This window comes from Brassica oleracea, chromosome C8 (assembly GCF_000695525.1).
Source record: "Brassica oleracea var. oleracea cultivar TO1000 chromosome C8, BOL, whole genome shotgun sequence".
NCBI lineage: Eukaryota > Viridiplantae > Streptophyta > Magnoliopsida > Brassicales > Brassicaceae > Brassica > Brassica oleracea.
In genome coordinates, this window is record NC_027755.1 from 31,924,607 (window position 1) to 31,949,649 (window position 25,043).

Consider the following 25,043-nt stretch of genomic DNA (forward strand, 5'->3'; position numbering starts at 1 on the left):
CAAGGTTACCCGCTCCCTTCAGAGATGTTTGTGAGCGAGACTTTGGTTAGGCTGAAACTAGAAGTTAGAAATGTTCTCACCATTGATGAGGTGAACGATGTTTTTTTTCCAAAGGTTAAGAGCCTCCTCTGTCTCGTTCATGTCATGGTCAAATATAGTGTGTTTTATAAGCTTCTCTTGGGTTGTCAGGCGCTTGAGGAGTTAGTTCTGGACAATGTGTTCGAGTTTGGGGGGTCTTTCTCCGTTTCTCATAACACCCTCAAAAGACTAGTGGTTGGTGATAAGAGAACTATCGATGAACACCACAAGTTAAAGTTGCACAAACACAAAGATTATAAGAACTAGCACTTCTTATTAGATTTAGAAACTCTCTCAAAACTAAATCTCTCAATGTGTTTCTCTTGATGGAACATCTCTCCATGAGAACTCTTTATATAGGACAAAGCTACATCTTTTCCTAAAGGCGAAGCTACATCTTTTCTTAATAATAATATGGAAACATTCCTAAGCTCGATTTGTTTTCCTTTTTTCTTAACCCATCAAACTTCACTTTAATGAGTTAACTTGCTCCTCAAGTTAATTGGAGCGAAAAGTCTTGAGTCAAAAGTCTTGAGTTGTAGCTTCGTTTGATTCTCCACGTACTCCTTGAACTTTTTGAACCGATCGAATGCTTCACTCTTCTCTCTTAGCAGCATCGTCCACATATATCTTGAGTAATCATCAATTAAGACAAATACATATCTATTGTTTGCTGGTGTTGATGGTGATATCGGACCGCACAAGTCACCATGTACCAACTCTAATGCGTGTGATGCTCGATACTTTGCTTTAGGCGGGAAATACTTCCGAGTTTGCTTCCCAACTAAGCAGGTGCTGCACACATCTTTCTCGTGTATCACCTGAGGCATCCCTACTACCATCTCCCTGTCTACCATATTCTTCATGACTCCAAAGTTCACATGTCATAGCTGTGCATGCCACGTCCATGTAACATCAGTTTCTTGTATTTGAAGACACTTCGGATATTCAACCTCCATTGGCGTCTTGTACAATCGGTTTGGTTGCCTTGCGACTTGTACTAATAGCCTTCCACGGGGATCTTTCAGCATCAGTAAGTCTTCTTTCATATTAACCTCACAACCCATCTCGGTTGCTTGTCCAAGACTTATGATATTGTGTTTAAGACTTGGGATGTAGTAGATATCTTTGAGTGCTCTTCTCTCCCCTGTTTTTCCGATGAACGTGATCGAACCTTTCCCAACAATCTCGACGTTTGATCCGTCACTGAATTTGACTTTGCCTTTGATGCTCTTATCTAGGTTTGAGAAGAACTCTCTCTTGCCTGTCATATGGTTACTTGCACCATTGTCAAGGAAACACATTTAGTGTAGTAGCTCTTTGGTCACGCTTAGTATATGTACTAATCGGTAATCGTTTGATTTAGCTAGTTACTTGTGGTCACTACTTACGATTTGATTGGATTGGAGTAGTGTGATGAATGAAGAAGATAATAGAAACAACAATTGTTATGGTCCCCATTCTTTGATTAAAGTGAATTGTTGCTGGCTGGCACAGGCAGGACAATGTAAGAAGATTGGTTTGTCTTCACTCTATTATTTTGTTTTCTGTTTTGCGTGTTTACATGGTGAAAGTTTGTGCAAATAGAAATTTTGGAACATTGAAGTTTGTATTCAAGTGTGTAGCGTTTACAAATGTGATTTTCAGATAAAATTGGCGTCTGTGAAACTAGCAATGAAGTATATGAAGAGAGTATCTGCAGAGCTTGAAGCCAAACTCTTAATAAATCTGTTTATTTGTTGTATGTTTAGTTCACAGGAGGATTTGATGCAGAGACAAACTTGTATATATTCAAGGTAATTCACAAACTTGTATAGATAGCCTTTGTTCTTCATTCTACTTCACATGTTCTTCATTCTTATTCTATCTTGTAAACAATCAAAAACAATTTTTCTATTCTAAACAATCGAAAACAATTTCTTAACCCTTAATTAAGAAACTAGAAATGGAGGTTAAAAAATAGGTGTCTCTTAACTTAAGGTTCTTAACTAACATTTATTACTAAAAATATCATTAAGAGATCCTAATAGGTTCTAGGGATAATCATGCTCTAACTTGCTACGGAAGTACTTGGACCAGGAAAAAAAACACCAGATGTTTTTTCTACAAAATAATTAGTTTCTTATGGTCATTTAGAAATATTGTTGTATTTAGAAGAGGTTCTTTATAAATTTCCTCATCAATTCCACACATTTGTGATTAAGAACCCGATTGAAGAACTATTATATTTTCTTGAGATTAAATGATAGTTTATTTATAGAATAATTTTGACTGAGACTAATGGCAATTTGTTTTTTTTTCGAGTGATTATTAGTTACTTTTTAAGCAAATGGAATGATTGTAATTTTGCAGTACAATATTACAAAGGCAATTATCACAAATAGTTTTTTTTAATGTTTTTGTCACTAAATTAGCTTTTAAAAAAGAAAATGATTAAAATAATTCTTTTTTGTTTTGAAAATTTTAATATTAATTTTTTACTTTTTTAAATTAGAAACTCCACCCATTAACTCTAATCTCTAAGTCTAGATTAGTTAATCTAGCGTATAAATATATATTTACCATTTAATAAAACTTCTTTGGTATTTTTCTCCTTAATGGATATTTTTGTGAAAATAAACTTAAAAAATACTGTTCATTGGAATTTCTCATATTACGTACAAAGAGGGTGACATTTGATAAGCAAAAAATATAAAAATAAGATCAATAAACAAAATTTCATTTGAGAAATTGAATAAAAATAGGAATTTTTGTTTAGTTTTAACTTTCATCAGAACTTAAGGAAAAATATTTCCTCACAATTCCTTTTTTATATGAAGAAAAGATAAAAATAAATAAGTGAAACTCATGTGACAACAATTTGATAAAAAAAATCAAATTATTTTTAATGAGCAAAAAAAAACATGATCTTTTTAATTAACACAAAGCTCGTATCTTGATCCCGGACTTGACTCATTTTGATTTGTCTCAAATGAACTCCAAAAAGTAAGATGGACACTGGCTCCAAAGACTTAAACAGCAATCTAACAGATTCACTTATCTGCCACATCTTCTCTTTCCTCTCCACAACAGAAGCTGCTTCAACTTCAGTTCTGTCCAAACGGTGGCGCCATCTTCTTCCTTTCGTATTTTGACGAGCAAGAGTTTGGTTAGGCTGAGAGAATCTGGTACAGATGAGTTCACTATTATTGATGTCGTTGAAGTTTCTCTTTCTCTTCCGAAGCTTAAGACTTTGCATATGAATGATGTTGGGTTTGCTGATGAGAGTGGTGCTGCATTTGCCAAGCTAGTTTCTTCTTGTCACGCGCTTGAGGAGTTGGTTATGGATAAAATAATGTGGGACTTTCGGGGTTCTTGCTCTGACTCCAACTCAAGTCTCAAGAGAGTGACAATCTATTCTGAGAACATTGATGATGAGGATCCAAAGAGTGTGTCTCTTTCAGCACTCCCAATCTCATCTCTTTAGAATTTAGTGACATTGTTGCGGTTAAGTATCCCAAAGTGAGCTTTGATTCATTAGAATGAGACCTGATCAGGTCTTCAGGGAATGCATTATGGAGATACAAATCAATGTTAAGATGATAGATACGGTTTCAAGGAAACAAACAAATGTTGGGATGGTGATGGAGATAGATGCAAATGCAATCCTTGGGAAGAAGTGATGTTGAAGAAGTGATGTTGTACTATGATTCTACCACTAATGGTGACCTGGAAATAGTATCAAGAGGATTTCAGAAGCTTGAAAAAGTAGCCTCAACCAAATGCAAGATCCAAGTAATCTTTGATGAAATTAGCTTCTCATCTACTGTATACTCCACTTCATCAACGGTTGGACTTGTTTTCTTTAAAAACACCTTCCTAGTTGAAGACAAGATTAGTTAGTTTTAGTCTTGTGACTTGTCTCTGCTCTCTCAGCTTCATGATATGTACTTTTTTGTCATTTATTTGGTGATATCTTATCGTTCGTAGCTCAAAAAGACTTTTTCGAATTCGTTTATCCAAAATATTTAAAGTTATCCGATGTTTTTATCTAAAATTCCAAAACAATTTGATATTCAATCCCAAAAATTCAAAATATCCATCTTTTGAACTGAATTAACCAAATTAATGGAACCGAACCGGGATCAAATTGGATATAAAATTAATTAGGATATTAGCCAATTCTTAATTTTATTATCTGAACCATTAATCTGAACCGAATCAAAATCGAAACAAATTATATATCTATAAAACTGAAAACAAAAAAACAAAAACCAAAAACTGAGACACCCGAACCAAACTAATACTTGAAATGTCCATGCCTCCTTAACAAGATAGATCGAATTCAAGAACCAAAATTGAGAAGCGATCTGGGCTAACCACTCACAACTTATGCGACGTCGTTTACCTTTGGAATACACATGCCGCCACATTGATCTCTCTCACTCACTGACGGCAACCATAGAAGAAAAGCAAACCCTACTTTTCATTCTCAAGGTTCCTCCCACCCACCACCACCACCACCACCCACATGTAAGTTTCTTCTTCTCCTGCAATTAAATTAGCTTTCTTTGGTTTTCTCCGGCTAAGAATCTTAAAGGGAACCTCTCACGAATGTAATAAAAGGACAAGACTTTTGTACTGTTCTGCAATTAGACTATGTCGATCCTTCTAAAAACCCTATTGGTTCTTGTAATTGTTTTAGGCTGTAAGTGTTGTTGATCTCTTTGTCCGAAAAAGAGATGGAAGATATGTTCAACCGTCTGCCAAACCCTCTGATATCGCACATACTCTCTTTCCTCCCGACAAAGGAAGCAGCTTCCACATCGGTTCTCTCCAAAAGGTGGCGTCTTTTGTTTGCCTCCGTGACAAATCTTGATTTCGAAAGCGATGAAGAGAGTCCAAGCTTTGTTGAGTTTGTGAATAGAGTGTTGGCTTTGGGAGGGAATGATTCAATAAACAGATTCTCTCTCATCTTTACTGACTATCCTGATCCAGATACCGTCACTCCCTGGATATTGAATGTGCTGAGACGCGGTGTTTCGGAGCTTGAGCTAAGCGTCTCTGACTATCCTTTACCTCCTGAGATCTTTGTTAGCAAGACGCTGGCGAAGTTGAAGCTAGGAGGGGGAGATGGTCTCAGTTTCAGCACTGATGTTAAAAAGGTGTCTCTTCCGAAGCTCAAGACGCTTGAGATTGAATCTGTTGTGTTTGAAGAAGATGGTATTGGGTTTGCGAAGCTTCTCTCTGGCTGTCCTGTGCTTGAGGAGTTGGTTCTGATGAATCTAGGGTGGGAACATTGGAAGTCTTGCTCTGTGTCTGCTAAAACCCTCAGGAAGCTGAAGTTTTTCTGCGAGGATAATGATGAGAATCCGAAGAGCGTCTCTTTTGATACTCCGAACCTTGAATACTTGGAGTATTCTGACAATATTGCTAAAAAGTATCCTAGAGTTAAGTTCAGGTCTCTTGTTGAAGCTCATATCAGCCTTAGACTCACTGAAGATCAGAGTGCAGATGCAGGCTCTTCAGAAGAAGATGAATATTTATTTGAAAGTGATGATGATGATGAGGAGAAAGAGATGGTTGGTAATGCGACAAACTTTTTCAAGGGGATATGCAATGTTCAGATCCTCTATCTATCTGCCAAAACACTTGAGGTTTGTATGTTATTCTATAATCATTTTATGTATACTTAGAAAGATTAAGCAAACAAACAACTTGGAAGTGTAACATCCTTGTCTTTATTAGTTTAATATTGTTGATTGGTTTTCTTTCTTTCAGGTACTTGCTTTCTGCTGAGAAGCAACACCTGTGTTTAACAACCTGATTCAGTTAACGGTTGAGAGTGATGAAGAAATTGGATGGGATTCATTGCCAGGTCTGCTAAAGAATTGTCCAAACCTAGAGACACTTGTTTTCAAGGTATATAGAAAATCTCATTACAGCTTCTTTGTTTATCAGTCACATGACATACCTTGAGATCCTTTCTTAATGCTTTCTTTCAGGGTCTTGTCCACAAAAGTACTAAAGGATGTGGGAACATGTGCCTTTGTAAACCTCTGAAGAATCCTTCTTGCCTTTCATCTTCTGCTGTCAAGGTGCTTAAGATCATTCTGTCCGTACACATTGATGATGATGGGATGGAAGAAGAGCAGATAAAGCATTTCTTGGAGAAAATGCCGCGGCTTGAACAGTTGGTAGTTTACTTCAACGAATCATATGAGCCTTCCGTGTTTGAGTTATCCAAGAAGCTTAAGAGTGTTTCTACAATAGCTTCACCAAAGTGCAATCTCCAAGTGATCTCACAGAATCTTAGCTTGTCCTCTACTTTGCCTTGTGCCTTAACGAAGAAATGGTCTGCTCCTCCAAATGAAGAGTATACCTGGTTTCTCAAGGCTGTGACCTAAACTCGAAGCAACCAAGGTTTCCTTTTGCTTATTGTCTTTTGTACACTGCTCAGTATCTTAATTTACTGACTGGTTTGTTATGCTTTTGTTGTACTTTTTGAAATTGAGGAAGCTAAGTTTATGTCTTGTGTTGAATCACAAATGATTTTCTGAATTCATTATTGAGAGCGAGCCAATTTGCAGCAGAACCCATTGTTATTCTCTACTTGTAATGGTGCATTTTTTGAATGGTGGTGAACCTAATTGGTGAGAAACCAAACGATTTAGTGTTCTTGGGCCAAAACTAGAGAAACATTTAGAAAATGTGGGCCATTTAGACCATTTGGATTAGGAGTTCACATCTTCTGTATCTCTGCAGATACTTGCACAAATGACACATGACACATGTCTCTCTATAGATATGTGTATATGAGTAGTGCTTGGAAAATGGATTTGTGTGATTGAGAGAGTACTGGTGGTGTATAAAGTCTTTTGACTTTCGAACTAAAGAGTAGCGCTGGGAATTTGGTTCAAAACCCGCGGGGCCCGGCCCGTTAGGCCCGCTGCGGGGCGGGTGCGGATCCAAAATTTTTTTGTGTTTTAATGTTGCGGGCCATGCGGATTGGGCCGATAGACCGCGGGGCGGGCGCGGGTTTTAAAAATTTGGGTCGCGGGTAAGCGGGTACCCGCATATATTGAAAATGTCATGTTGTTTTCATGTTTTGGTCTAGTTAGTGTGTGTCGTTTTTCTTTTTTACGTTATAAATGTCTGTGGTTTTTCATGAGTATAAAAATAAATTGGAAAGCCCTAATTTCTTCATCATCTCATTCTCTCATCTCTCTGCGACTAACGGCTAGAAACCTAATCGCTTTTGTCTCTCTCAATCTCTGAAACTCGTTGGTTCTCTCTGAGAATCATTTTCTCAGTTCTCAGAGACTCTGACTCTCTGTCTCTTAGTCTCTTGATCTTTGTTGCTGTCTTCCCGACTGTCTGTCTCTCTCTCGCTCAAAACAAGGTATATGTTGATCTCTGTCTCTCTATGTCATTTTTTTTTGTTGATCTTTGTCTCTCTATGTCATTGTTTTTGTCGATCTATGTTGCTCTCAACTCTCTGTTTATATCTCTCTCGATCTCGATCTCGGTCTCTCTCAACTCTTTGTCTATGTCTCTCTGTCTCTCTGTCTCTCTTAAGTCCATGTATCTGTTTTTTATGACTCTGTCTCTCTCTGTAGATGTCATTGTTGATATATGTCTTTCTCAATTCATAGTCTCACGGTTGTCGTTTTTCTTCGCAGGTACTAACATGGATTTCGAAAATCAAAATGGTGTTGATCCAAGTTACAAGCTTCTTCCCACAGAAAGAGAATGGGATTTGGGAATTCAAATCTGTGAGCTGCTGCAACCGTTTGATGAGATAACCAACTTGATCTCAGGTTCGACTTACCCTACCTCTAACTTGTACTTTATGCAAGTGTACAAGATTGAGTTGTGGCTGAAATCGCATGAGAACAGCAGTTCAGAAGTCATTGTCGAGATGGTTGGGGCAATGAAAGTTAAATTTGACAAGTATTGGCGTGAGTACAGTGTGATTCTTGCAATGGCAGCAGTGTTTGATCCTAGGTTTAAGTTGTCTCTGCTTGATTATTGCTTCACAAAGTTGGATGATGGTACTGCTGAGCAAAAGGTGGTTCATGTCTCAGATAATCTGGAACTTCTTTTTAAAGCCTATTCTAAACCAGAAACAGAAGCTGCTCCATCAACTGGAAACAACACAGACGATTCAGTAGCTGGAGTTGAATCATCACAGACCTCTCTATATGATGTAAGTGCCTATTTCTTGTCTTAGGATTATCTCTCAGACTTAGTTTATATTGTTCTTACACAACCTGTTTCTTTGCATTTTGTAGGACTTCTACAACTTTCGCAAGAACAGTGTGAATGCTAATGGAAAATCTGCATTGGATATGTATCTAGAAGAACCACTGGTGGACGTAAAGGCTTTTCCAAATTTGGATGTTTTATCCTATTGGAAGGACAACTCTCATCGCTTTGGTGTGTTGGCTACTATGGCTTCAGATCTTTTGAGCATTCCTATAACTACTGTGGCCTCCGAGTCCTCATTCAGCATTGGCTCACGAGTTCTAAACAAGTACAGAAGCTGTCTCCTTCCTCGAAATGTTCAAGCATTGATATGTGCTCGTAATTGGATCCGCGACTTTGAACCATATGACAATGGTAAGTTGCTTCCACTTATTTATTCTTGTTTTGGACTGAAACCGTGATACAAATAGGCTAAGTGTATATTTTTTCTGGTGTTGAACTGAAACAAATAGGCTTAGCATATATTTTTCTGTTTTTGGACTGAAACAAATAGGTTTAGCATATATTTTCTGGTTTTAAACAGATACTTAGCATATATTTTTCTGGTTTTGGACAGATATTGAGGTGGCTGATTCTGGTGATCAAAATGAGAGCTTGCCTCCGATTCAGGTGGTGATGTGATGTGTTGTGGTGTGGCAAGAATAAGAAGAAGAAGACCCTATGTAATTTGTTTTTAAATTTGCTGTGTTGTGTGTTAAAACTTAAAACTTAAACTTATGGTTTTGCTGTTTGTTGAACTTGTTGTTGTTGTTGTCTTGTTTAAACTTAAAACTATCTGTTGTTGCTGAAACTAAAATCATTTCCCGTTTGTATTGATTTTTTTTTTGTCATTTAGATTTTTTTTTTTTTAGTATTGGCGGGTTACCCGCTTGACCCGCTTGATTAGTGCGGGGCGGGTGCGGTTAATCGATTCAACTCTTAGCGGGTCAAGCGGGTAAAATTTTGAACTGTAAAATTGACTTCAACCCGCAGCGGGGCGGGTCATGCGGGGCGGGTTCGACCCGCTTCCCAGGACTACTAAAGAGTTAGATTCAGTTACACCTAACAAGTGAAATCTTCTTTTGTCCTCATCTTTTCACACACCAAGAATCAACAACTATAATTATGTACTTAAGTAAATAAATTGTGTGCTATTTTTAGCGTGTGAATATACATATGGCCTCCATCAGAGCATATCGTGACTATTATTTTTTCAGGTTTAATTCGGGGTTTTGGTGTGTATGTTTCTTGATTTAAATCGGAACTAAATCTGAACTGTTTGTAATTCGATCCTAGTTCGGTTTCATAAAAAAAAAACACCGACCAAATCCAGTTAGATCCAAACCAATCCGATCAAAATATATTGGCTTTTAGATGAGTTCAAAACATCCCAACCTGAATAACCCAGTTTGATAATGCTTAATGCCATAGTGTTCTCATTGCTTGTTTTTGAAGTTTTGAATCCATTTTTTTCTTAAAAGAAAAAGAAAAAGACAAGTACTTTTTATTGCGATAGTGTTACATTTACCTTGAATAAAATGTGGACGTTCATCAAATCATCCACCAACTTTCTTCTTTTGTCAACTTTTATATAAGAAAACTCTAACATGTGGTCGATATTATAGTTTGATAGTATTTTTACTATTATTTTGTAGATTTTAGCGCCTGACAAGAGATTATCAAGAATATAAAACCATTGTCTTGATTAGCGGTTTAAGCAGCCTGTTATTAATCAACGTAGCACGACAACGAACAGCTTTTTAAAATATCATTATTTTTGTTTCAAATAATCAGAAAGTTACGTTTGAGTTGTTCGAACTACTTTGTTTTAGGGACTTATGGAGTATGAATTAAGACGTAGTGTGAACACCCGATGAAAAAACATTTGCTCCTGGTCAACCGATGTCTGCTCTTTAAGAGTTAACCCATCACTAGTTATGAAGTACTCCCTTTCGCTAAGTTTTGGTTCTTTCCACACATATTTAAAATTTATCTTTTCTAAACAAAAAATCATTAGAATATAATTTAAAACTAATTTATTTAATTATAACCAAACATAATAAAAACACCACTGACTACACAGTTTTTGATAATGTTAAAGTTACCTAAATATGTGAAAACATCATCTATTGTGAAACAAAAACAATCACCTAAAACAACATCTATATTGAAACGGAGGAAGTTTATAGCAAAATTTTAGATAGTATTCAATTTTTACATTAAAATGATTATGTTTCATTTTCTCAATGGAACCATCATAAAACCTAACTTCACACAGATTGCATAGACTGGTAAGAAAACTCAGATCGATGTGAATGAATCATTATTCGCAGATGATGTATGGAGAGAACAACCATTTTACAAGGCTGTCCACTTCTTTCTTTTCATTATAGAAAGAATTGTAAAATTTGATCCCTTATTCTTTACAAAAGGATGTATATGTATGCATATTTGATAACATAATTTTATTTCAATCGTTTGTTTTTTAAATTGAATAATGATTGGGAATAGTTAAGTTTCTTAGAGAGAAATCTAATACCACTAAGAGTCATATACGAATGTTGCTGTATACAGTTAAAAACTATAAATAATGTGAAGATATGATAATTTATTAATTTATAGAGTTATTAACATTATATTTTAGATTTATAGTTTTAAAATTATTTATTTAAAAGATGAAAATAATATTTTTATACGATGTTATATGTCATTTAAACTTTATAGGTCTTAATTTCATCTATATTAATTAGTTATTTGATATATTTGATGTATTTTGAATACATATAATAGAATGTAAATGCTTTTATGTGTAATTTGATAAAGTAATACCAAAATATTGAAGTGAAAATAAAAATTAGAGATGAAATTCAGTATATATGAGAATGGATAAATAGTAAAATGCTATGTTTATATTTGTATTAAAAAACGGAGCCTCCAGCTCTTGTGGTAAAAGACTCACAGTTGTGAGTACCGGCACCTGGGTTTGAGTTTGACCAACCGGAACGCTTTAAGTGGTAAAAAATATGATTCTGTGGGTTTTTTTGTGATTAGTCTTTGGCCCTATGAAGTCTTTGGAATCACACCACTGTTATTAAAAAAATGTATATAAATTCTTTATATATAGTAGTTATTAGTGTATTATTTTAATTAATAAGATCATATATTTAGTTAAGAGTTTTCTAGTCTATTATTTTATTGATTTATATAATATTTTATATTGGCCTAATTTGAGATTGGAAATTTATTTTATTTTATTGTGTTGATTGTATTATAGGATTTCTAGATGCAATGTTTTTTTGGCAATACGGATTACGGATGCAATGTTTCTTATTAAAAATGTTAACCGACGTATAATGTACATTATTCACATGTGAGTGTGAATATAAAATCGCATGCCTGCGCAGCGCCAACAATATCATTCCCTTGTCAGTTTAAAATCATGTAGCAATGATTTTCTTTCCGACGTATCGTGTTCACGTGGCGCCTACAACGATTTGCATGTGTGAACGCAATATTTTCGATTATTTTTCAGATTACACTAAACATATAAAACTTTTTTAGCATTCGTAATCCTACGTTTATTATTCAAAGTGTCAAACCATATTTTATACTATCGCTGGTTAATCATCATAGACCATTTCTAATATTAAAAAAAAATATCATAGAACATGATTAGTAGAGAGTCAAATACAAACAGTTGGTCCACACCACATATCCATGGGACCTATTCGCCTTCACCTACAACTACTAGTTCTATTCGATCATGTGCATCTCTCTCTCTATGACTATATATAATATATACACACACTGGAAATGGAAGTTGAAGGTGAAGAGAATATACAAAGAACTACTTCCTCCATCATCATCACGATGTCTGCTTCTTGCGACTCTGATAGAGTAACGAGACAGGTAATCAAGAATGTTTTAGCAAAGCTTCAGAAAGAAGGCGAAGGTGCTCTCGTTAGGAACGGCATCACAGAGTGAGTTTTCTTTTCCTTTTCTACAAATCTTTTTCATGACAATCCAATGTCTTCATCTTCAACTTTCATATACATATTCTTATCTTATGGGATTGTATTCAGGATTCACCAGGCGTTATTGGACCCCTTCGTGCTGCTAGTTGATTTTTCATGTAAATTTCTGACTCATGTTTACATATTTATTTATTTTTTCATCAAAATGTTTACATATTTATAAGACAAGAATATAGAGTATTCACTTATGTGTTCTGTTTTTCTCTGTTTTTATCAGTTTCGCTTACAGCTGGATTCGCAGATCATCCCCACCGAGGTCAGTATCACCAATAACATCTTGCACACGCATATATAATACACATTACACAAAGCCTATAATGTTCTGTAATGACTAATGTAATTGGATAAACTCTATGCAGGTTTTGAAAGTGTTACTTACATGCTAAAAGTAAGCCAAAGACTCTTTCATCATGTTCACTGATTACATTCTTGAATCTTGGTTTGAGATTCTAATTTCAAAATATTTCAAAACTTATTCAGGGAGGTATCATTCACAAATATCTCAAAGGCAATGAAAGTACAATCAAAGCCGGAGATGTTCAGGTGAAAAGCATACTAAACACAGAAAAAAAACATAAGTCCTCTTGGAGTTTTGTTGATTCACTCAGTTTTGGTTTTTGATTTTGATAGTGGATGACAGCAGGAAGAGGAATCATTCATTCCGAGTTTCCAGAAGAAGAAGTCAACAATGGCTTACAGCTTTGGATCAACCTTCCTTCCATACACAGAATGTAAAAGATACAAGTTCCTTCATTATCATCTATATTACATATCAAGATTCCATTTTTGAATCTTTTTGTTGTTTGACTTGGGACAGGATCGAGCCAAAGAACCTAGAACTGTCAAGCTTAGAGATTCCAAGAGCAGAGAAAGATGGAGTAGAGGTCAAAGTCATAGCCGGAGATTCATTGGGAATCAAATCTCCTTACTACACAACAACACCAATCATGTTCCTTGACTTTACCCTCAAGCCAGGATCTCAAACCCACCAGACCGTACCAGAATCTTGGACCGCTTTCGCCTACATTCTAGAGGGTGATGAGGGTGTGTTCGGTTCCTTGAACTCTTTGGCTATTCAGGCGCACTATGTTGTTGTGTTTGGACCAGGGGATTTAGTTAGCGTGTGGAACAAGTCAACCTCTAGGGCATTGAGGTTTCTGTTGATTGCAGGGGAACCGATCGGTGAGCCCTTGGTTCAGTGTGGTCCGTTTGTGATGAGTTCACAGGATGAAATCGATATGGCTTTTGAGGACTATCGGAATGCTAAGAACGGGTTTGAACTGGCTAAGAGTAGCTAAGAGGTCACATAGAAAATAGTTTGTAAACAAAAACCATACGAATTTTTTTTGGTTTTTTTTTTCTTTTTTCACATTCAAGATGAGATCAATGTTAGGGGAATAGTAACAATTCTCTTTTTCAGAAAGTTAATAAGAAATGTTCATATATGACTTCAACTTCATAATTTTAAATAAAGATTTTGCTGATAGAGAGTCAAATTCGTGTTCTTAACCAATTCATGTGTAATTATTCTAAATTAAAGCCATCATACTGATAATTAACTTCAACCAAACCCAAAGATAATGACTAATAAAGTTCCAAAAAAGAAAAGATAATGGCTAATGTGTTAATTTAACACCAACGATTTTTAGTAGTTCTGATGAGTTTTTTTTTTTTTGTGTGTTTTGACCAAGGGATTTAATTATCGTGTGGAATAAGTTAACCTCAAAGCCGTTGAGGGTCTTAGTGATTTACAACTGACAAGGTATGGTTCAGTGTTTTGCTATATCTGGATGCATGGAGTAATAAATATGGAGTACTCATAAATATGTACACATGCCAAAAAAGAAAAGAAACACAAACTAACACATCCTCCATTAGAAAGCTTTTATTGTTGACAAAAAAAATGAATATGCATATGTGTATTTTGCATATATCAAAATTGTAAAGATTTTAAACGTTATGAATATTAAATGGAAAGATTTTAAAATAAGTAGATCTTAAATGATTTTTAAGCATGTTTCCTTTATGTGTTTTAAAGAGATTTTACATTGTATGAATATTAGCATAATGTTAACGTTACCAATATATTTATGTATCTCATTATTTCATATCAAACACAACTCAGTAATATATTCATATTCTCTAATTCTAACATCGATCTTTGTCATAATCATCAACATGTCATCCAGACAGGTCGTGAAGAAGATATTTGCAAATTTTGAGAATAGTAACGATGGTGTCATTAGACAAGGAATTACCAAGTGAGTTTCTTGCTTCTTTCTCAAATTTCCTATGAAAATCGAATGCCTTCACCTTCAAGTTTCATATATATTTTTTTTGGATTAATTCAGGAGTGACCATGAGTTACTGGACCCGTTCGTGTCGCTTGCTGAATTTTCTGGTAATTCTTATTACTTTGGAATGTGTAATTTAAAATTTTGAGATTTTGATTTTTTACTTATTCATTTATTGTTTGTTTGTTCTGTTTCTTGATCAGTTTCACCTCCAGGTGGATTCCGAGATCATCCTCATAGAGGTGAAGTCATCTTTTCATTCTTATTATACACATACACAAAGCCTACTTTGTTCTATAATGTGTCTCATGTAATTGATAATCTGTGTGCATGTAGGTTTTGAGAGTGTTACATACATGTTAGAGGTGAGAAACAAGTCTTCATCGATAATTTAAATCAATAATCAAAGCTTTTTTTTTGTTGCTTAGTCAAATCATTTTAACTAGTACAGGGAGGCCTCATTCACCAAGACTTCAATGGTAACAAGGGTACAGTCCATGAAGGAGATGTTCTGGTAAAAAAAAAACCTAAAACATAAACCCTAAATTAACCTCTGAGCTTTGTGGTTTTATATTGTATATTGCAGTGGACGACAGCAGGAAGAGGAATCATTCATTCTGAAATGCCTAAAGAACACACTAACATTGGCTTACAGCTTTGGGTCAACCTCCCTTCAAGTGACAAAATGTAAGATTCTTCATATATTTTGTTCAAAAAAAAAAAAAAAAAAGATTCTTCATATATTAAGATACCACTTTTCTTCATAGCTTTTACAATGTTTTTAAGATTCATGTTCTTTGATGCTGCTCAGGATCGACCCAGCAAACGTAGAAATATCGAGTTCTGAGATGCCAGTAGCATATGAAGAAGGAGTAGAGGTCAAAGTCATAGCAGGAGTGTCAATGGGAGTCCAATCTCCTTTCTACACAAGGACACCAATCATGTTCCTTGACATAATTCTCCAGCCAAGGTCTCAAACTCACCAGACTATTCCGGAGACGTGGACCGCCTTTGCATACGTTTTAGATGGCAATGAAGGCGTGTTTGGGTCCTCAGACTCTTATGCAGTGCAAGCACACACTCTTGTGGTGTTTGGAACAGGAGATGAAGTTAGCGTGTGGAATACGTCAAACTATAGGCCGTTGAGGTTCTTGTTGATTGCAGGAGAACCGATTGGGGAGTCTGTGGTTCAACACGGGCCATTTGTGATGAACACACAAGCTGAGATTGATAGGACCATATGGGACTATCGCAATGGCCAGAATGGCTTTGAGATGGCTAATTAAGTACTGGAGGTCAGAATGAAACGATTCTGAAACTATAACATAGACTGCTTTTTTTTTAGTATACTATTTTTTATATATTTCGAATGGTTCTAGTCTTACATGTTTAGGCAATAAATTTGCTAATATTATGCAATAAAGAACAACCTACGTTTCAGAAAGTTAATCATTTCTAGCTAGTTCAGTTTTAGCAATATATTTACAATTTGAAGTCGAAGTGAACCAAATTTGTTGTTGATCCCTGGAATTAAAGCCTATTTTCTTCAAAAAAATTATTACATCAAATCATATACAGAAGAAATTAGAAGAAAAATCAGAACATCAAGTTGATTGTTTGTAGTTAACGGAAGATGATAATAAAATATTTCTCAAAAGAAGATGCTAATAAAACAAGTCGAATGATACTGTTATAAACACAAAGTTGAGACACACTCATGGCTTTGAGATGGTAAAAGAGGCATGAATGAATCCAAAAGAAATTTGAAACCAGGAAAACTCTTTCAAATGACGACAAATCCATTATAGTGATGTAAATAAACACGTTTAAGTAGATAACAAGCTGAGGTTATCAAAATTCCTTTAAGTTAAAAGAGATAGCAAGGAATTATTAACTAAAATGATCAACACGATGAAAGATAATTCGGAGTTGGGAAATAACTAAATAAGTTATGTGATAATAGATATTGGATGATGAAACTACCGAAGTGTTCACAGACTATTCAACAGGAAAAAAAAGAGAGAAAAAAAAATGCTTAGTAAAAATTAGTTAAGGTTAACCGAAGATCTGACCGAACGGTCCGGGCTTATATGTGTGCATGCATGGGACCTATTGGTGATGGCTTCTATAAACCACTAACTAGCTACATAAAATATCGGAATGTCCTTGTATATATAATATATAGTATATGAGTTGGTTTACCTAATTTATGTTAATATTGATATTATATTATACAAAAAGTAGTATACAACGACTGCATATATAAATAGTGTCTGATATTACATCTAGCAACTACTTACCAATCCCTAGTTTTTTCATAATTGTAATAAGCTTTCGTTATGTGAATTTTTGGCGCATATATGCATGACCTAGATTTTTGTAAGGCTTTTATCTACACTTTTTTTTGTTAATTAGTGCAACAAAAAGATATTCTTACAGGAAAAGTAAATCCGTATAAATATAATGTGTAGCACAATCTTTTGACATAGTAAAGCTAAACACACACGTACACAAGGGAAGAAGAGTACATGCACCGAAACGTTCTTACCGGTTTTACGTAACATATATGTATATTTGAATTGAGTGAAAGATTTTTAAAACCAGAACAATTAGCGATTTGTGTTACGTTTTCTTCAGTATTTAGACAAGTGTACGGCGTCATTTGTTAATTGAGATTAGTTAAGGACTAAATTTGACTCCGTTAATGTGTCATATTCTTAGTTTAGTTTTTATATTACTATTAGGTGTTGGACTTGTCTAAGGGATTGTGAAATTAATTATTCACATAATAATATACAAATACTAAACATGTATCTGCTTCGATATGTTTTTGCTCTTGAGTTCGAGTTCGCGTTTGTTCATAAGTTCATAACACTATAAAAGTACAAACTCATGACGGAAGTTACATTTCGACATTTTCCACCTATGGTAACAAAAGTAGAGTCAACACTCAGCAAAAGGGAGTAACAGGTTAAGCTAGTGACAAACTAAGAGAATTTGACCGATACGTGGCCATGTGATGTTACCTTCGCAGCATGTGAAAGTGGAATTTGTAATCGTTTGCAAACAATCATTCCAACAATTCGTTTCTTTATCAATTTGTCGAGACATGTTTGTAGCCATCTTTTAAATTTAAGATACTACATCTTCATACAACTTTTGGAGTAAATACCACGTCACGTTTATATCTACAATAAGGGTCCGGGGATACATTTTTTTAAAAATAGATGGTCTTCCTTTTATAACGGAAAATAAAAATATAAATTGTAATCAGCTTTGTAACGTGATCTTGAAGTTAAAGGTAGCAAGTTTTGCCGTCCGCAGAACTACGTGGATCGAGCTGTCTATTTCTCTTGATTTTGATATATTTTTAGTCTAAGAACATATATGTACATAGAGGTTATCAGTTTACCTACTGAATGTTGAGTTTAGATATATAATATATTAAACGTGACGGTGAAGATTTCATCTCTTGTATAAGGATATTTGCTGTCTTTGTTGTTCTCTTGGGTTAATCGACTGAATTACTAAAAATATAGTTTTTTCTAGCTACACTAAAAATATAGTTTTACAACCAACTAAATAAGTATTTGAAGTAGTTACATTTGCTTTTTTTTTTGAAAAACTATTCAAGTTGATTAAGGTTTCCTTGTAGAAAAAAAACTAATTTGTTAAAATATCCACACATAAATATCTAGACACTAACATTTTCACACATGCATATACACGTACATTTTAACGAATATAATTCCTTTTTCAGAGAGAAAAGAGATCATCTTAAGTTTGTTAGTACTTAGAATAATTATGTTTTGTAAAACAAACCACTAATTATTGAAAGCGAGTCGACACAATTTCTTGAACCCCATTAAACAACTAAACAAGTTATCTCCCAACACATATTCTTATATCAAATTCACGTTTTCATCTAATGCATGTCTATTCTGATATAGATTTATTAGGATAATATAAACCGTTACATTAAACTTAGGAAAATTCTCTCGAATAGCATTTTTAAGTTTTTGTCACAAAATAGCTTCCAATGAAAAAAATGACCAAAATAATCTCTTTTTATTTTGAAAATTTTAATTTTAATTTTTTTATTTTTTAAATTTGAAACTTTATCCTCAAAACTATACCCATTAACTCTAAATCATAAGTCTAGATTAATTAGCCCTAGAGTATAAATATACTTTCATCATTTAATAAAACTTTTTCTCATCATTTTCTTTTTTGAAAGATATTTTTGTGATAAAAACTTTAAAACGACTATCCTTAGGAATTTCTCTTAAACTTATATAGTTTCAGTAACACTAGACAATATTGTATATCAGAAACAAAGTGTATGTCGTTGTGATTAACATAGGTTAACAAGCAGCTAGCTAGTACTATTATACTATATATGGTAGATTAACTAAAAATGTATCAACAATCAATCAGAAATTAGTGGGATTTTTCAATTGGGTAGTTGAAGATTAGTTTTCTGATCGACCTGCTGAATAATTTCTAAAGAAGTTCTCTGTAATTGTTTTTTTCTTAAATGAACAAATGCCAGCTAACAAGAAAACATAGGAACAATCAAAAGAGTACAAAAATATTGAATCGGCTTCTTAATAATGAAGCACACCTCCTATGACTAACTTTCATTATATAAATAGGCCATTGTCCATGCAGAAGTACAAACCATCTACTAAAACATCTTCTATATCTCTCTCTCTCTTTTCTTAACCAAGAATAACATCTTGTCTGGCCGACGGTGAGACTTTCCAGTGAAAGCAATGGCAACTCCGGCATGGAGTCTTGCCGGCAAGACTCATTTGGTAGTTGCTGTTTTGGCAATGCTCGTGGGTTTGACCTTGGCAACGGAACCTTATTACTATAGTTCTCCTCCACCACCCTACGAATACAAATCTGCACCACCTCCGGTGAAATCTACTCCCGCACCGTATGAATATAAATCCCCTCCTCCTCCACCACCATATTATTATCACTCACCGCCTCCTCCGGTGAAGTCCCCTCCTCCACCTTATTATTACCATTCACCTCCTCTTCCAGTGAAATCTCCACCACCACCGTATTATTATCACTCTCCGCCACCACCGGTGAAATCTCCACCACCACCGTATTATTACCATTCTCCACCTCCTCCGGTGAAATCTCCTCCTCCACCTTATTACTACCATTCACCCCCTCCTCCGGTAAAATCTCCTCCTCCACCTTATTACTACCATTCACCTCCTCCTCCGGCAAAATCTCCTCCTCCACCTTATTACTACCATTCTCCACCTCCTCCGGTTAAATATCCACCACCACCGTACTATTACCATTCTCCACCTCCTCCGGTGAAATCTCCACCACCACCTTACTATTATCATTCACCGCCTCCCCCAGTGAAATCACCTCCTCCACCATACTACTACCATTCCCCTCCTCCTCCAATGAAGTCTCCACCACCTCCATATTACTACCATTCTCCGTCTCCTCCGGTGAAGTCTCCTCCTCCACCATACTACTATCATTCACCTCCTCCCCCGGTGAAGTCTCCTCCGCCACCATACTATTATCATTCACCACCTCCCCCAGTGAAATCTCCACCACCACCATACTACTACCATTCTCCTCCTCCTCCCATGAAATCTCCCCCTCCTCCTTACTACTACAACTCCCCACCACCACCGGTGAAATCTCCACCACCTCCTTATTACTACAAGTCTCCTCCTCCTCCAGTGAAATCCCCACCACCCCCATACTACTACCAATCACCTCCACCACCACCAATAACCTACTCTCCACCTTACTACTACTCATCCCCACCACCACCAGTCAAATCATACTCTCCACCGTACTACTACACATCTCCACCACCGCCGGTCTCATATCTTCACCCCCATCCTCACCCACACCCAAAACCACTTGTATTTAAAGTTGTTGGTAAAGTTTACTGCTATAGATGCTACGATTGGACCTACCCTAAAAAGTCACACGACAAAAAGCATCTCAAAGGTAAATTTACAAATCCGTTATTATCTACTATATAAAAAAAATTTAAAAGACAGAACTTGTTATTGACTTAAGCGAGATCAAGATCCAATAATAGAAAGAAGTTAGCAAGTTTGAGTTTTCCTATATTTAAATAAATTTATATTTGTCACGTAGGTGCTGTCGTGGAGGTGACATGCAAGGCAGGAGACAAAACGGTCAAAGCGTACGGTAAGACAAAGATAAATGGTAAATATGCAATCACCGTGGAAGGGTACAACTACCGCAAATACGGCGGCGAGGTATGCACGGCCAAGTTACACGCGCCACCAAAGGGATCACCTTGTAATATTCCTACAAGTTACAATATGGGTAACAAAGGAGGTAAACTTCATGTGAAATCAAAGACCAAGTACGAGGTTGTGCTTTACGCCAAGTCCTTTGCTTATGCACCTAAGAAGCCTTATGAGGAATGCCATAAACCAGCTCCTTACCACCCACCTTATTACTACAAGTCTCCGCCGCCCCCAACTCCGGTTTACTACTACAAGTCGCCGCCGCCGCCTGCCCCAACTTATCTCTATAAGTCGCCACCACCTCCAACTCATTCTCCTACACCGTATTACTATCACTCATCTCCACCACCGGTTAAGTCTCCACCACCACCATACTATTATCATTCGCCACCTCCACCGGTGAAATCTCCACCACCACCCTATTACTACCAATCTCCTCCACCTGATCCAGTGAAATCTCCCCCACCTCCATACTACTACAAGTCTCCTCCACCACCGGTCAAATCTCCTCCACCGCCATACTACTACCACTCTCCTCCTCCACCAGTTAAATCACCACCTCCTCCATACTATTACCATTCACCGCCTCCGCCAGTCAAATCCCCACCACCACCATATTACTACCACTCCCCACCCCCTCCAGTGAAATCTCCTCCACCACCATATTATTACCATTCTCCACCTCCTCCGGTGAAATCTCCACCACCTCCATATTATTACCACTCTCCTCCTCCACCAGTCAAATCACCGCCGCCTCCATATTATTACCACTCTCCACCTCCACCAGTGAAATCACCTCCTCCTTACTACTACCATTCACCACCCCCGCCAGTGAAGTCACCTCCACCACCGTATTACTACCATTCTCCACCTCCTCCCGTGAAATCTCCTCCACCACCATACTATTATCATTCTCCCCCTCCTCCCGTGAAATCACGTCCTCCTCCTTATTACTACCACTCACCACCTCCACCAGTCAAATCTCCACCACCACCATATTATTATCATTCTCCACCTCCTCCAGTAAAATCTCCCCCACCACCATACTACTACAACTCACCTCCTCCACCAGTCAAATCTCCACCACCACCGTACCATTACAACTCTCCCCCGCCTCCCGTAAAATCTCCTCCTCCAGTCTACATCTACGCATCTCCACCACCTCCCATCCACTACTAAACTCACCAAGCTTAACCAAATTTCCCCAATATTCAAGTGAGTTTAATGCCAACACTTAACCTCTTATCTATACTCTTATTTTGAATTCATAAATCTAAAGCAGTTTTTCTTCTATGTTTTACAGGTTTTCTTTTAAAATGTGTAATAAAGAAAAGGTGTACGAGGAGATCAAGAAGTGAACCAAATAAGGATTGTCACATTTCAGTCAGCGACTATGATTATCTCAAGACGAACCACTTCACTTCCACTTCATTAGGACTACTCATCACCTTTCATGTTTTCATTCTAGCTTCTTCATTTCAGATTTGCCAAAAATTGAATTGTAATTTAATTGTTGTTACATAGCATTTTATCTTTTACAAGTCCACCTCTATCAAAATAAAATTTGCAATAAAGTCAGGTTTCTAATTTTCCTTCAAGTATTTACATAAAGCCACTAAATTTATAAAGTAGTTATATACATAACAAACAAACTGTAGATTAATATCTCAGTTTCAAGTCTGAAACAGAAACAAGAGTGAAAGAAACAACATACACGCAAAATCTAATTTAAAGAGGTTCTTCGACACTGATTTAACTGAACAGAGCAAGCACTCTTCGTTATTAGTAAACAATGGGTGAAGAAAACTATGGCCGTCTTTCAAAGTTTTACACATCATCTGAAAGAACTGTAGCAAGAAATGTAGCTCTGTAAAGACAAAAACAAGAAAGATACAAGTCTTAACTAGGTGTACTTTTGCTCCTGTACACCTCTTCAAGACATTCTTTGGCTCGATGAACTTTAGATTGAAGGTAAAAGCTCCCAGCTTTCGCGTTATTCTCAAACAGCTTGTCGTATTTCTGCATTACAGACCAACCAACCAACTCCTTTTTAGTTATTCACTCCAGAGTTTCAGAGAAAGAAAGAAAGAGAAATGGTCTTACCTGTACTATCTCTTCCCAAGAGGTCTGCTCGGTTACACCGAGAATCTGCCTAGCCTCTTGCTCAGTAATGGATTTTCCTGCTTTACGTACTGCGTTCTGCATTGCTTCCTGCGCAACGCCGGTTTTAGACGCATCTGCAAAAAAAAAAAGAAGATGCTTGGGTTAGATAGGCCTCTTCCATTACAAATACATGACTCCTCTTGTCTTCATTACATAAACCGTTCTAATAGTCATAAAGAAAAACAAATCACATAATCAGCAGTCACCATCAAAACGAAACTCGTAAACCAATCTATCAATTGAAAAAACACAGATCTCCCTAAGAGAGAGTAAACCATCATTGGATTCACGATGTCAAAAAAAAACTAACATATGTAAAAAACAGAGGATTCACTGATTCGATATAGTAGTCAGTCAATCAAAACAGAGGAACCTGTTTCAGGAAACATATAAACCGTTGTACAAAAAAATCAAAGAATCATTATGAAAATGCAATCTATCAATCGAAAAAAAAAAAAAAACAGATCTTTCTAAGAGAGCATTTGATGAAAATAAAAAAAAGTGTTGGAAACTCACTAGCAAGAGCCTGACGATAGGCTTGAAAGAAAGCACGACCCAATATACCAGAACCCATCACAATGAGCTGCGCAATGATTCTCCCTGCCTGTAAAATAGAAACCAAATGAGATATGTAAATTGTTAAAGCACAGGCCTTTTTAGGCCACTACACGCATCAATCAATCAATCTATCGGATTTTCACACAAATCAACAACAAGCGATCCCAAAGGAAGCTAAAATGAATTGACTTTTAATCAAAAGAACATCACGCTTATGAGATTAAAGCGGCAAATAGACAAAAAAGAATAGAGATAAAACCCAACTCACCATTGGAGCTGACTAATTGATCGATGGAGATTTCGGAAAGGTGCTTCTTTCGTTAAGGAGATTCAGATTCGTTTTCACGGGCGGGGAGGGGGAGAGATAAACCTGGACAGGAAGGCGATGGAACAATCTAGGGTTCTCTTTTTTTGTTTTTTTTGTTTTGGTTCGTGTTCGTGTAATAAACAAATGTTAGGAGAAGAAACACGGCCAAGACCGATGATGACCAGCACGACGAAGCACAAGGAATTGTTAATGGTATCCAATAATAACAACCAAACACGTGTTAAGTATTGGGCTTGGGCTGTCGACATATGAGGCCCATCTTTAATTGGGTGGATCGATATTCACCACTGAAAAATTATGAAGCCTTGTTTTTGATATATTCAGTTTTGTTAAAATAGGCATGAGCAAAAGGAATGGAATCGAAAATCTGATCCGGAACAGAAATACCCGGAACCGGATCGAATATATTTTCGAAATAACTGAACCTAAAACTGAATAGATATCGGAATATACTAAAATATTAATTATATATACATAAGTATTCGAACTACCCCAAAATTATCCAAAAATATCTGAATATTTATATCTGAAATATTCAAAGTAATTTAAAATATCCGAAAAAATTTATTCGAATTTTCCTAACTATTTCATATTTTAACTGAATGACCAGACTATCCAAACTAATCGAGTTGGAGCCGGAACCAAATATAAAACGATTTTTTGAATATTTTTTGGTTCCTAATTTTACTATTCAAATTGAAGCGAATCCGAAACTATCTGAACCAAAAATAGATCAAATAATAAATGAATTCTCTAACCTTTTACTGAACTATACAATACCCAAAATATCCGGACTAAACCGAGTCGATACATGAAATGTCTATGCCTAGCCTACTCTAAAGCATTAACCACCGACGTCTGAAAAAAGAAAGAGACTTGCGCGTTGTTCTTGGTATCATCGCCTATGGAATCTAAACTGAACCATTCATCGAGGTTCAGCTAAACCGTACCACTTTTGTAGCAAGCAACTCACAAGTCACAATTGGTTGGTCGTGTGTGAGTCAAAGAGTTTTCATCATGATGAGTATATTAAATAAAGAATCAAAGGAATATCCATTTATCTTTTTATTCATTTTCTCTAAATTTTTAT

At 36.1% G+C, this 25,043-nt stretch overlaps 6 protein-coding genes and 1 pseudogene across 9 annotated transcripts; 6 read left to right on the plus strand and 1 right to left on the minus strand.

Annotated features, from left to right (window-relative positions):
* Positions 1–1,379: 1,379 nt before the first annotated feature.
* Positions 1,380–4,068, plus strand: LOC106312108 (F-box/LRR-repeat protein At3g59190-like). 4 transcript variants are annotated; one of them, XM_013749496.1, is made up of 3 exons: positions 1,380–1,585; positions 1,726–1,874; positions 3,151–4,068. In XM_013749496.1, exons 2-3 carry the CDS (start codon positions 1,753–1,755, stop codon positions 3,542–3,544), a joined length of 516 nt encoding a protein of 171 aa, XP_013604950.1. In that variant the 5' UTR covers positions 1,380–1,585; positions 1,726–1,752; the 3' UTR covers positions 3,545–4,068. The 4 variants fall into 4 exon arrangements, 2 of the variants coding, with proteins under 2 accessions (XP_013604950.1, XP_013604949.1); XR_001264134.1 differs by lacking the exon at positions 1,380–1,585 and having other exon boundaries at positions 1,610–1,874; positions 3,065–4,068; XR_001264135.1 differs by lacking the exon at positions 1,380–1,585 and having other exon boundaries at positions 1,610–1,874; positions 3,069–4,068.
* A 528-nt stretch (positions 4,069–4,596) lies between these two features.
* LOC106312105 lies at positions 4,597–6,644 on the plus strand (annotated as a pseudogene).
* Positions 6,645–7,312: 668 nt separating this feature from the next.
* LOC106312107 (zinc finger BED domain-containing protein DAYSLEEPER-like) lies at positions 7,313–9,141 on the plus strand. Its single transcript, XM_013749494.1, has 4 exons — positions 7,313–7,459; positions 7,740–8,266; positions 8,352–8,679; positions 8,882–9,141. Exons 2-4 carry the CDS (start codon positions 7,748–7,750, stop codon positions 8,944–8,946), a joined length of 912 nt encoding a protein of 303 aa, XP_013604948.1. The 5' UTR covers positions 7,313–7,459; positions 7,740–7,747; the 3' UTR covers positions 8,947–9,141.
* A 2,982-nt stretch (positions 9,142–12,123) lies between these two features.
* LOC106310413 (pirin-1) lies at positions 12,124–13,821 on the plus strand. The gene is made up of 7 exons (XM_013747648.1): positions 12,124–12,284; positions 12,387–12,436; positions 12,556–12,594; positions 12,698–12,726; positions 12,819–12,881; positions 12,969–13,069; positions 13,156–13,821. Exons 1-7 carry the CDS (start codon positions 12,175–12,177, stop codon positions 13,634–13,636), a joined length of 873 nt encoding a protein of 290 aa, XP_013603102.1. The 5' UTR covers positions 12,124–12,174; the 3' UTR covers positions 13,637–13,821.
* A 695-nt stretch (positions 13,822–14,516) lies between these two features.
* On the plus strand, positions 14,517–15,937 carry LOC106311255 (putative pirin-like protein At3g59260). Its single transcript, XM_013748468.1, is given in 8 exon segments — positions 14,517–14,599; positions 14,690–14,739; positions 14,836–14,874; positions 14,969–14,997; positions 15,084–15,146; positions 15,219–15,319; positions 15,444–15,912; positions 15,914–15,937. Coding segments are annotated over 8 exon segments (858 nt in total).
* A 3,388-nt stretch (positions 15,938–19,325) lies between these two features.
* LOC106307371 (extensin-2-like) lies at positions 19,326–22,786 on the plus strand. The gene is made up of 3 exons (XM_013744308.1): positions 19,326–20,632; positions 20,786–22,119; positions 22,208–22,786. Exons 1-2 carry the CDS (start codon positions 19,408–19,410, stop codon positions 22,081–22,083), a joined length of 2,523 nt encoding a protein of 840 aa, XP_013599762.1. The 5' UTR covers positions 19,326–19,407; the 3' UTR covers positions 22,084–22,119; positions 22,208–22,786.
* LOC106307372 (mitochondrial import inner membrane translocase subunit tim16-like) lies at positions 22,542–24,119 on the minus strand. Its single transcript, XM_013744309.1, has 4 exons — positions 23,894–24,119; positions 23,584–23,671; positions 23,008–23,141; positions 22,542–22,923 (listed from the first exon to the last, which is right to left on the minus strand). The coding sequence occupies exons 1-4, from the start codon at positions 23,894–23,896 to the stop codon at positions 22,804–22,806; spliced, it is 345 nt and encodes a 114-aa protein (XP_013599763.1). The 5' UTR covers positions 23,897–24,119; the 3' UTR covers positions 22,542–22,803.
* Between the last annotated feature and the right edge of the window lie 924 nt (positions 24,120–25,043).

Coding starts and splice junctions, on each gene's coding strand:
- LOC106312108 (XM_013749496.1), top strand. CDS start 1,753: ATGAAGTATATGAAGAGAGTATCTGCAGAGCTTGAAGCCAAACTCTTA. Junction 1,875..3,150: donor CAAACTTGTATATATTCAAG/GTAATTCACAAA, acceptor TCTCCACAACAG/AAGCTGCTTCAACTTCAGTT.
- LOC106312107 (XM_013749494.1), top strand. CDS start 7,748: ATGGATTTCGAAAATCAAAATGGTGTTGATCCAAGTTACAAGCTTCTT. Junction 8,267..8,351: donor CACAGACCTCTCTATATGAT/GTAAGTGCCTAT, acceptor TGCATTTTGTAG/GACTTCTACAACTTTCGCAA. Junction 8,680..8,881: donor CTTTGAACCATATGACAATG/GTAAGTTGCTTC, acceptor GGTTTTGGACAG/ATATTGAGGTGGCTGATTCT.
- LOC106310413 (XM_013747648.1), top strand. CDS start 12,175: ATGTCTGCTTCTTGCGACTCTGATAGAGTAACGAGACAGGTAATCAAG. Junction 12,595..12,697: donor CGCAGATCATCCCCACCGAG/GTCAGTATCACC, acceptor AACTCTATGCAG/GTTTTGAAAGTGTTACTTAC. Junction 12,727..12,818: donor GTGTTACTTACATGCTAAAA/GTAAGCCAAAGA, acceptor AAACTTATTCAG/GGAGGTATCATTCACAAATA.
- LOC106307371 (XM_013744308.1), top strand. CDS start 19,408: ATGGCAACTCCGGCATGGAGTCTTGCCGGCAAGACTCATTTGGTAGTT. Junction 20,633..20,785: donor CGACAAAAAGCATCTCAAAG/GTAAATTTACAA, acceptor TTTGTCACGTAG/GTGCTGTCGTGGAGGTGACA.
- LOC106307372 (XM_013744309.1), bottom strand. Junction 23,142..23,583: donor CTATCGTCAGGCTCTTGCTA/GTGAGTTTCCAA, acceptor TTTTTTTTGCAG/ATGCGTCTAAAACCGGCGTT. Junction 22,924..23,007: donor CTTGGGAAGAGATAGTACAG/GTAAGACCATTT, acceptor TCTGTAATGCAG/AAATACGACAAGCTGTTTGA.